This window comes from Asparagus officinalis, chromosome 4 (assembly GCF_001876935.1).
Source record: "Asparagus officinalis chromosome 4, Aspof.V1, whole genome shotgun sequence".
NCBI classification, from domain to species: Eukaryota; Viridiplantae; Streptophyta; class Magnoliopsida; order Asparagales; family Asparagaceae; genus Asparagus; species Asparagus officinalis.
In genome coordinates, this window is record NC_033797.1 from 25,813,995 (window position 1) to 25,825,360 (window position 11,366).

General features: G+C 43.3%; 1 protein-coding gene across 1 annotated transcript; it reads left to right on the forward strand.

The window, feature by feature from the left end:
• LOC109838378 (4-coumarate--CoA ligase 2-like) lies at positions 88-549 on the forward strand. The gene has a single exon (XM_020406828.1). It carries the CDS (start codon positions 88-90, stop codon positions 547-549), a length of 462 nt encoding a protein of 153 aa, XP_020262417.1.

Sequence of the window (11,366 nt, forward strand, 5' to 3'; positions counted from 1 at the left end):
GGCGCCAAGCTCGTCGTCACCCAATCTGCCTACATCGACAGACTCCCCAAGATCGACGATCTAATCGTCATCACCATCGACGATCCTATGCCAGGCTGCATGTTCGGCGCCAAGCTCGTCGTCACCCAATCTGCCTACATCGACAGACTCCCCAAGATCGACGATCTAATCGTCATCACCATCGACGATCCTATGCCAGGCTGCATGTTCTTCGGGGAGATAAACTCTGCCGACGAGAACGATGTCCCTGATGTCAGCATCGACCCTGACGATGCAGTTGCGATGCCGTTCTCGTCGGGGACCACGGGGCTGCCGAAGGGGGTCGTACTGACCCACCCGGAGCATTTGTGTCAAGCCTGGCCTCAGCAGGTCGACGGGGAGAACCCGAACCTATGGATGAGGGCGGGGGAGGACGTGATGCTGTGCGTGCTGCCGATGTTCCACATATTCCGCGCTGAACTCGGTGCTGCTGTGCGGGATGAGGGGGGGGCGCGGTGTGATAATGCGAGGTTCGAGATGGAGAGGATGCTGGAGGCGATAGAGAGGTGAGGGTGACGGTGGCGGCGGTTGGTGCCGCCGCTGGTGATAGCGCTGGCAAAGAGTCCGGCCGGCTGAGAGGTACGATTCTCGGTCGGTGGAGTGGTGGTCTTTCGCGGGGCGCGCCGCTCGGGAAGGACATGGAGGCGGCGCTCCAGGGGAGGGTGCCGCAGGCGGTTCTTGGACAGGTGAGTTTGCGTGCGCTGGGTGTGCTTATTTTTTTTTTTTTTTGGAGGGCGGGGTCATGATTGTTCATTACTTGTGGAGTACTCTGCTATTGGTGGCGTGTTTCGTGCTTAAGGGTCTGTTTACATCGGGGTTAATGAGAGGTAGAGGGGACTCACTAATCTTGCTTGGAAACTCATTTGTGAAAGATAATGAGAGCCAAGGTATAGTAACTTTGGTGAGAAAATTTGAGATTTTGTTTCCCCACCAACAAGAAGTTAAAAGAAAACTATTACACAAAGACAATTTTATCATATATTCTATCAAAAAATAATATTACACATGTAAATGTCAAGTTATATTATTCCGTTCCCTTCCCTTCAATTCACTTTATTAACTTTGCAAACATGGTGAAATGAGTTTCCCTCAGGTTTCTCTTACTAAATATTCAAATAAAAGGTTTGTATGTTACCCTAATTGTTCTTAATTTATCATATGTTTACTTAACTTTTCTTTCACCGGGGCCAAATCCAAATGGATCCTAAGATTGTTAGAATTGAAACATAAAAATTGACATAAAAGTTGGTAAGGATTTAAATAAGAAAAATTTAAAAGAAAGGGTTAGGATAATAATCTATTTATACATGAGTATGTGACATATATTTAGTATAATCTGTTCCATATGTATTAGTGGGCTCATCTATCTTCATGTCCCTTTGTAACCACAACCATTTAAACTAGGAAATATAAAGGCTAAATGGCACTTAAAAACTCTATTGTCTTACCACATTTATACCTAAATATTCAAAGTTATAAAAATAATATTTTAATATTTTAAGTTGTAAGAAAATTGACATGATAGTTCCTTATGTTAGTTGTCATGGGAATATACCTAGAAATACGTCATGACAACTAACAGAATATATTGAAGTACTAATTTCTTATAACTTAGGGTATTAAAATGTCACTTCTTTAAAACTTAGGGTATTAGTGTCATTATTTTCAACTTAGAATATTAAAGTACTACTTTTATAACTTAAGGTATTTAAATGTAAAGACGATGAAATGATAATATGATGTAAAGTGTTGTTTAGCCAAATATAAAATTAGTCAATTTGCCAGCTAGTATTTGTTTTACTAGTCGAACATTATTTAATGGAGCATGTGATGCACGGTCCAGCACAAATCAGGGCTCTAAATCCACCCCTTCTGTAGCAAAAAAATAAAAAAATAAAATAAAAAGGAGGAATAGTCATGCGTACGGCATGATTCGTGTGTTCACGAGCGGATGCTTTTGGACCTCCAAGTTTCTTGCTTTTCCTTTCCTCGTATCCAAATTTCTTGAGGGTCGACTCATCAACCTGGCAGTAGTTTATAAGACCATCTCCAACCCATTGCATCAAAATGGTGCAAATTTTACATCAAAATAGTACAAAGATCACATCAAACAGTAATACATCTCCAACCCATTGCATCATTTTTTGCACCAAAAAAGAATATTCTCAGTATATTCTCACTTTATTCTCTTTTATCTATTTTTATATTAATTGAGAGGTAAAAACAAATATTTAAAAAAATGAACAGTAATGGGGCGGATGAACAGTGCGACACCATATTTGGTGCAGCACTGTTCATTTGCACCAAAATGGAGCAGAAAATGGGGCTGGATTGGAGAAGGAACAATGCAACAAAAAGCACTGTTTGCACCAAAATGGGGCTGGGTTGGAGATGCCCTAAGGGCTCAGTTTTGCATTCTCGAGTGGGTCACGATTGATCCTGAACCGAGTTCTGAGGACAAAGATCGAACTAGTTCTTTTTCTTTTCTTTTTTTTCCTTTTTCAATCCAAGGGGCAACTAGATCAAAAAGGAATCAGCTTTAATGTTATATTTCAATCCTGCAATTTTTTTTGGAGAAGTGATAAGTTTTCCCAAACAGAATTCTACCCAATATGGAACCAGGGCCAACCCCTTATCCTATTTTAGAAGTTTGCCGAACAGAGAGTTTACTTCTATTAAAACCTCCTGCATGCAAGGGAGCTGTTCCGTGTCCGAACGGAGACAAAATTGTCTCCTATTATAAGGCTCAGAACCGGCCATCGCATATGCATGCGATCCTGATATAACAAGTGTTGGGCAACGTTTTTAACTTATTTGCAATTTGACATTAATCATTAGTGGAAGAGAGGAGACAGGGCACGTCAGCAAATAAATGCGGAGAGGACCCCCGTGAGCTTATTATTAATATTTTCACAGCCTTTAATCGTTACAAACGTAGTGGGTTGACGTTAATGAGTCAGTCTTGTAAGTTGGTGTCGACGACAAAATTGATGTCGGGGTCGGTCGACTCAATTAGAACGGTGAGTACGTAATGAGTACAAATTCTATCATCACCTCCCTCTCAGTTTGGGGATTTCGACGAGTCAAGATCTGCTCTTACGTAGATTGTTCTGATTCAATCCGTATTTGCATTTTAATATACCGTTGTTACTAGACTTGGATAAAATATAGGAATTAATGAACTTAAAATACAGAGTTGTCTTAAGAATTGAACGAACTACAACAATTCAATTAGATTAAAATTGATGTCTTTTTACGGAAAGATATTTTATGACATTTTGCGATTTCTTCCAAACTTTTTACCTTTTTTATCAAATCAGCTATATCTCAAATAAGTATAATAGAATAACACTTTTTACGGAAAGATATTAATGGGCTGCAGAGATATGCGTTTACAATATATCAAATAATTATATATATTCACATCACTTATCGGATTCATAAACAAGAAAGCAATTAATCATATTATAGCCAGGGGTGAGTGACGACGATTTGTCCGATCCGCCTCCTCTCTACGATATTTTCGTTTGCAATTCTTCTTATTTTAAAACATGACAGTGTTGAGTTCTCTCTTTTGGCATCTCCTCTTATGTAAATACTTTAAAATAAATAAATAAATAAGCATTTTTAGGTAATTTCACCGACATTTAATAAAGACTAATTCAGTTGTCTCTTCATTAGTCGGCCAATTTCCATGTCCACGCCACAAAGTAAAATGTTAACGGCACTCCAAGCGTGGTGATATTTTTTTGTATAGCGAACATGCGGACAATTACACAAAAATACGGGAGCCTGTAAAAACTTGTTAACTCCACATTGCAATTGAAGGACGAGGGATTTCATGCGAGTTATAGTACGAGAATAGTGGATTCAGATCCTCTTCACTATCTAAAAAGTAGTAGATGGACCATTACATAATCACAAACATTAATTATCTAGTTGGTGGTTGTGATTTTTTCTTTTAGTGCAAATTAATTAGGAATGAGTGCAATACACGGGGGTATGATAAGTGCTAAATTTAGATTGTATCATAACCGCCTATTAAGTAATTGAGATTAAAATTAGTGGTCTCTGTGAAAACGGCGAAGGAATTGTGAAAAACGTGAAGAATAACCCAAAACAGACTCCACCACACCCTGGTGTGGTGTCTGCCATGGGTGTGGTAGAATCTGTCCTGCACCACACCCTCTGTCACACCCACGGTGCAGGGTGTGGCAGAATCTGTCCTGCACCACACCCTCTGCCACACCCATGGTGCAGGGTGTGGCAGACTCGTTTTTAGAATCCCAATCAGTTTGGGATTGTGTTTTGCTATAAATAGAGACACGTTTTTTAGGGTTTCATAGGCTTGGTTTAGGCTTTGATTAAGCATTGATTGGGGGCTATTTGGAGCACAAAAAGAGGTATTTTTGAGCTATTTGTTTAGGGTTTTATTTGGAGAGATTAAGAGTTTTGTTGGTGAGATTAGTTTGTTCCTTCGAGTGATTTGTAATCTCAGTTTGTACTCTTTCTCTATTAGTGAAAACCCCATCCCCCCTTGCCCCGTGGACGTAGGCAACTTGCCGAACCACGTTAAAATTGGTATTTTATTTGTGCATTGATATTTGGTTCGTTTGGCTCTCTTGGATTGTCGTTTGGTTTGGTTCCTCGACACAGCTTCAGGCACAACAAGTGGTATCAGAGCTCGGGCAACGCTTGGGCTATTGGAGGAGTCGTAGATCGCTTTGGAAGTTCAATCTACGGGCTTCGTTTGGGATAAGGTGGCGACTTTTTAGTAAAAATCTCGTTCTTTTCAGTTTCGGACTTCTATTCTCGTTTGTTTCCGCATTTGGTTTGGTGTGTTTTGAGGATTATGCCCGAGAAAGAAGGAGTTGTGGGCTAGTACTTCGGGTGAACGACCGTCCAAGCTTGAATATCACCCTCGATGAAGATTGAACGTGGAAAGTTCAATGGCACAAACAGTTTTGGACGCTTTGGCGAGCGAAAGTCTGATGCGCTTAGACGCGCAAATTTAGAGATACATTGGAATTGCATGGAGAAACCCGGACAACATTGATGAGGCGCAGGTTTGGAACAAGATGAATAGACGGCCGTGTGGTGTGATTAGGTCTTGTCTCACTCAGATCTAAAGGTATGATGTGCATCAATGACGACTTTGCAAAGTCATACCGATTTGGGGAGATCCTTGAGGAGATAAGTATTTAAACCAAGAGTGCTTAGAGAATCGCTTGCATTTTGTGTAAGAGGACGGCTAATTACGCTTCCAGTTTGAAGAACGAACCTGCCATTGGTGATACATGACCACTAACAACTCAAAGCGTTCTTGCGGATTTGTAACGATTCACGCTGTGACGCGTGATGAAGATGAGGACAAGACGTTTGTTCGTTGTGACAGCTCCCTTTTCCTGACGAGCGGGAATTATGAGAACCTTTCGCTTCTTACTCTTTATTTAATGGGAAGGCATCTCTTTCGTATAGTGAGGTCACCGCTGCACTTGTGAATTATCAGCTTCGAAAGAAGGATAAAGAGACTTCGATTGAGCCGGTAGCGGGGGCGTTGGTCGTAAGAGCAAAGTGTCCAAACCGTAGTGGGAGGTCGCAGTCTAGAGGGGCACATCTTGGAGTTCGTAAGAATCAGTGTGCCTTTTGCAAAGAGGATGGACATTGGAAAGCCGAATGTCCAAAGTTAGTTGATCGAGCCGGGAAGAATAAGGGAAAAGCTATTCAAGCTTCAGAGGCGAATGTTGTTAAGGCTAGTGACAACGATTCAGATTCGGATTCTTCGGGCTACTCATTATCTGCACTGCCGTCAGTTTGTGTTGTCTACTCTACAGAGTGGATGTTGGATTTGGGGGCTACATACCACATTTGCCCTAGGAGGGATTGGTTCTCCAGCTTTCAGGAGTTGGAAAGAGGGGATTTCGTGCTCATGGGGAATGATCACAAATGCTCTATTGGTGGTATCGGTACCGTTCGGATCAGGATGAGTGACGGGGTGATTCGGGAGTTGGTTGGAGTGAGGTTCGTTCCTCAGTTGAAGAAGAACATCATTTCACTTGGAGCTTTGGAGGCAGCAGGCTATAGGGTGACCTTGGCGGATCCATGCTTGAAGGTTACATTTGGGTCCATGATTGTGATGAAGGGCGTCAGAAGGAGCAATTTGTACTATTTTCTTGGGAGCACGGTGATTGATAGGGAGATGACGACTTCATCAGATTCGGTTAGACTGTGGCATTGTTTGGTGCTGGGGTATATGATTGGTAATGCCGTGCATTGGTTGTTGAGGAGTGCTATGACCTGCAGATTGAAGTCCTGTGAGCATATTGGGATGAGCAAGACCGTGGTGGAGTTTGTCATTCTTATCCATTGAGCGAGGGGTCTTTTAGGAGGTGTTCAGTCAGGCATTTGGGGGCCTTCCAAGGAGGCATCTCATTACGCCTCATCAATGTGACATCCACTGCTAATAACTATCTTCTTGTATTAATGGATACCCAAAAACTTGAAGCCTTTAACTCCATCTCTATACATCCCACAGAAGACTGCTTCCGCCCTATGATTCAGATTTACCATGCATTAGACATGGGTAATACAGCTGGACACCAAATATCCGAAGCGACTCATAGTCACTAGCTACCCGCAACCAGAACCAAAAAGCCTGAGCCTAACGGAGGTCTCCCCTGTAGTCGTAGTGCACAGCAAACCTATTCACGAGATGGCTGCGATAAAGCGCAACGCTTCGCGCCAAAAGGATCGTTGACAATCTCACCTGTGTCATCATACATGCGGCACCTTCTCCCAGCAGAGGTAAGCGTTCAAACTTGTCAGGGCCGCCGGCGCCCACCGCCGTTCTGTTGGGCGGTGTCTCACGTCTGTGACGTTGTATCTTAATGCCGTGATTCGCCGACAAAACTGCAGAAAACGGGATCACTCTATACTCTGCCTGCGCATATGTCCCGACGAAGAGTTTTTACCTTTCTACCTGTCTGCAGCTCCACTTTCTTCTTCGCAGCTCTCACAAAAAATATCCAGGACCTGATGTTTATGCTTTCATCGGGTATACGCCGAAATTTCTCCTGGAATAGGTCATCAATGGAAGTGACAAAATAGTTTGGCCCCACCAAGTGGATGTGTTGCCTTGAGGGCCCAAACATCTGTGTGAATAGTAGTCGCAATTACCTTGGGTATTGGTGAATAGGCCGGTGCCAAATTTCACCTTGTCTTCTTCCAAGTATGGCAAGTTCTCAGGCAGCTCTATCTTGCAGTGTCTTCGCCACCGCCGTTCAATAGCCCCTGCTTCGCCAATGGACCTGCAGGGACTTATTCACGGCAGTGTGTCTCCAATCTCAGTATGGCTATAAACGGTAGATCTTCCTCTGTGGTAACGAAGCTTGCCAGAGCCCCCTGTTACTGTCTGCCGCTTCAAGTAGTTAAAGGTTATTTCCCTGAGCACCCCATCGCATCAACCGACCATGGACGCCCTTTGTGACCTTTGCACGAGACGGCATTCTCATAAGATACCTTATAACAGTGCCCTCCAAAGTTCCAAGCGAAATGATATTCTTCGTCCAAATTGAGGAACGAATCTCACTTCCTCAGGCTCCGCAGAGTCACCACCGTCACACATCCGGATCCGTAACTGACGCAATAACACCAATAGGGCCATACGTGATCATTACGCCATTGACAGACATCCCCGTGCTTTCTGAACTCCTCAAGCGTAGATGAACGCAATCCCTCCTAGGAGTAAATATGGTTTTATGGGGTAGCACCAGAGATCCATCATCCACTCCGTAGAGTGCAGCGTAACAAACTAACGGTAGTGGCAGAGCAGGAAATAGCCTAAGAATCTGTATCTGAATTGTCGTCAGCTCTAGCCTTGATAACATTCAACTGCCGAAGGCTTGTACAGCTTTCCTTTAATTCTTACGCCCGGCTTTATCTTTTTTTTTTTAAACTTTGGGCGAGTCGTTGCTCCAATGTCCTTCTCTTTGCAAAAGCGACATTGATTTCTGAAACCAATATTTCTATGGCCACCATCTTGACTTTGATTCTTGGGGAGGCGATCACGGCTGGACGATCGGTTTGGACCACGGCCATCGAAGCTGCTAATGCATCTCCCGGATGCCCTCGGGTCGGAGGGTTCGCCAATCACCTTCCGTGGTCCCAGCTGAAGGTCACTCATGTAGCGAGAGTACTTCCATTTAATCATAGTGAGAAGCAAATTTCAAAATCATCCTCCGCAACGAACACAATAGTAGCATCGCCGTTGTCTTCATCCTCGAACTCATGATATCTACATTGGGCGGCATATCCGAAATTAGCTTCGTGAAGTTGTTAACATGCTCCGAATGGAAACTCCCTCTTCATCTTGAAATTGGTAAAACCCTCTTTTGCAAGTGAAGCCGATTCTCAATGCTCTGCGTCAGATACTTCTCAAATTGACGTGTTTCCCACATTCTGCTCGGGCCGACACGGTGGCATCGTCTGCATTACGTCATAATAAGATCCGACGTCAAGCTGACCGAATAATCACAAGCCCTACTATTCCATTTTCTTGACCAACCTTGTCCTCGTCATATCAGCGGGTTTTTCTATAACTAAAGATTCTCCTCGCAAATTTGTGGCATCCAATGCGTCCATACCTGGACACCGTCTACAAACGAATTGAATTCTTGCGCGTCAACTTTGTGGAACAATCAATTTTTGTATTATTGATGGCTCAGACTCTGTAAATCCGCCTTCGGAAAGAGTCGATCCCGCGATGTGCTGTTTCTCCATGTTTGTCGATCTAGATCTTCAAATAGGGAATCACTTTCAGGAATCCTTCAAAACAAGCCTCCGCAAGTCTAACCCGGAGCTGCTGATAGACCACTTGTTGTGCGCAGGCGAAAACATTTTCGCGGCAGCACGTCCGGTACGCAAGGTGCACAACAAGAGAATTAAGATCGTAAGAATTCATGTGTTCGCACCAAGGAAACAAGAATCTGAAGCGGATTAGCTCAACAAAGTGAGATATCGGCCTTCTCTCTCAGTTCTAGGCCTAAGGACTGACCTGTCGAGGGATCCTACAAGCATTAAAATCACGATAAGAATAATAACAAATTTTTACCGGTGGTTGCGGACAATATTACCTACGTCCACGGGGTAAGGAGGGGAGATCTACTATTAGAGGGAGAGATACAATTGGCGTCGTTACAATCTCAGCCAAATAACCTCTCACAAACTCTTAGATCGCCTCACATCAAGCAAATATTCTCTCAAAAGGGTTGCACAAATCAAAGAACAACTACAAAAAGACTTTGCTCTTCTCTATGAATAGCCGCAAAAATTCTCTGTTCTTGTGGCTACTTTGCTAAAGTCTTTTATTGCGCTCAAAAATCAGCGTCCCAAAAATCCCTGTGAGCCCAAATCCTCAGATCCCATCCTCTGCCTCAATTTCCAACCCTAGAATAAGTATATATATATATAAGGAAGTATGAAGTTTTTAAAGCGGATGTGGGCCTTTGCTGTACTGTTTGTGGGCCATTCTCTTCACGCGGAAACAAATCACAGTGCCCCCACCCACGTGACAATCATTACAATTTCGTTCGTTTCTTAGGATATAGCGGAAAATGATTTCTTCTATGTAGCAAAACATATGTTTTTGAGTTTTCCAACTTTTCAGAAAATAGATTGCTTCTGCTTTGTTCGCCAGCGACGAAAAAAAATGGTGGGGAAATCATATGGTATGTTATTTTTTCTTGGTGTGTTCGGTCGGCGATGGATAAAAAAAAGGAAAACTTTTGTTTATCTATGGCAAAAAGCCGTACGGGCTGGCAGGTTTTCGTCGATTTCACGGAGTTCGAGGAAGGAATTGGGGAGAGAATAAATCGTGATGTGGCGGCGTTTGTCAACCAAGTCCCTTCTTCAAGCGCCTAGCGAACGCAAAAATGGGAAAAAAACGGCGACGGAACTTATATTCTACGTGGCCACGAAATCTAATGTTTGAGACGTGTAAAACTTTCGCCACCGAGTTAAAAAACGAAGCATAACAGCCCTAAATGTCGTGAAATTACCACTAAAGCAAGAGAATTGCTTCCCGCGGAATACCTAAAAATGCTTATTTTATTATATTTATTTTAAAGTATTTACATAAGAAGGAAGATGCCAAAAAGAGAGAACTGCAACACTGTCATGGTTGTAAAATAAGAAGAATTGCAAACGAAAATATCGTAGAGAGGAGGCGGAATGGACAAATGGTCTCAGCTCACCCCAGGCTGATAATGATTAATTGCTTTCTGTTTATGAATCCGATAAGATGATTGAATATATAAATTAATTTGATATATTGTAAACGCATACTTGGCAGCCCCATTATATATCTTTCCGTAAAAAGGTTATTCTATTATACAAATAGAAAAGTCCTGCAACTCTTCCCCAATATTAACCACGGATCTGTAACTAATAGGCGGCTGCCAACTGGATACAATCAAACACCTCATCTGAGGTGAACCAATGGCCGTATCGCAAATCATGTCCAACGGCACACTGGCAACGCGGAATCCAAAACCAATCCTATGCATCTGCAATGCCGAAATTTCAAATGATCGCCCAACCTTGTGTCACCTCAGCTGGAATCGCCAAATGACGGGCAGTATGATGCTGGAGTATGTGGAATAAGTTTCGCACCCAACGTGAAGTAGCATGCACCCTCCAGCCTGCTGCGATTCCAAAGACTTGATTCAACCACTCTCCACCGTGGCGCGGAGTCAAAAATGACATTCGCTGCTCAGTAACAACATCAGAAGTCCAAACGATAATTAACTGAGGGGCCTCCGAAAGCCGCAACGCTGGCAATCGGATCAAAATCTCACATCCTCGATGTGACCAAAATGCGGGTATCCAAATATCCGCGCAAAGCGCAAAATCTGAAGCAGCTTGCCAGCCGAGATCCAGAATAAACTCGCTAATGCAGCAGTCCGCGACCTGTGACTTAAAGATGACGCCAAATATCGGAAGCTCCAGAACGCAATGCTCGACAAGCCAACGCCGGATGCCTCCTCGCAGAAAGGAACGACCATCGAAACTGTCATCGTGCATCTCGTCGCCCCAGACATGCCAAATTTCTCCACAGCCAAATGAAGTGGTCTCTATTCCTGTGAGCGCGGCAGCAAACGCAAGTAAGGACGGCCTTATCAATCTAGAACACAACGAGTTTACGCTTGCTGCCAAACACTTCTTTCAATGTTTTGAAGCTTCTAGGACTTTACACCACGGGAACTGGTCGGACCCAATAATGCCTAGAACAATCTTTCAACTGCGAACTAAGATACGATTACCCTCCCAAT

Bases quoted from the DNA above. Each gene is read 5' to 3' on its own strand.
- LOC109838378 (XM_020406828.1), top strand. From the start codon at position 88: ATGCCAGGCTGCATGTTCGGCGCCAAGCTCGTCGTCACCCAATCTGCC.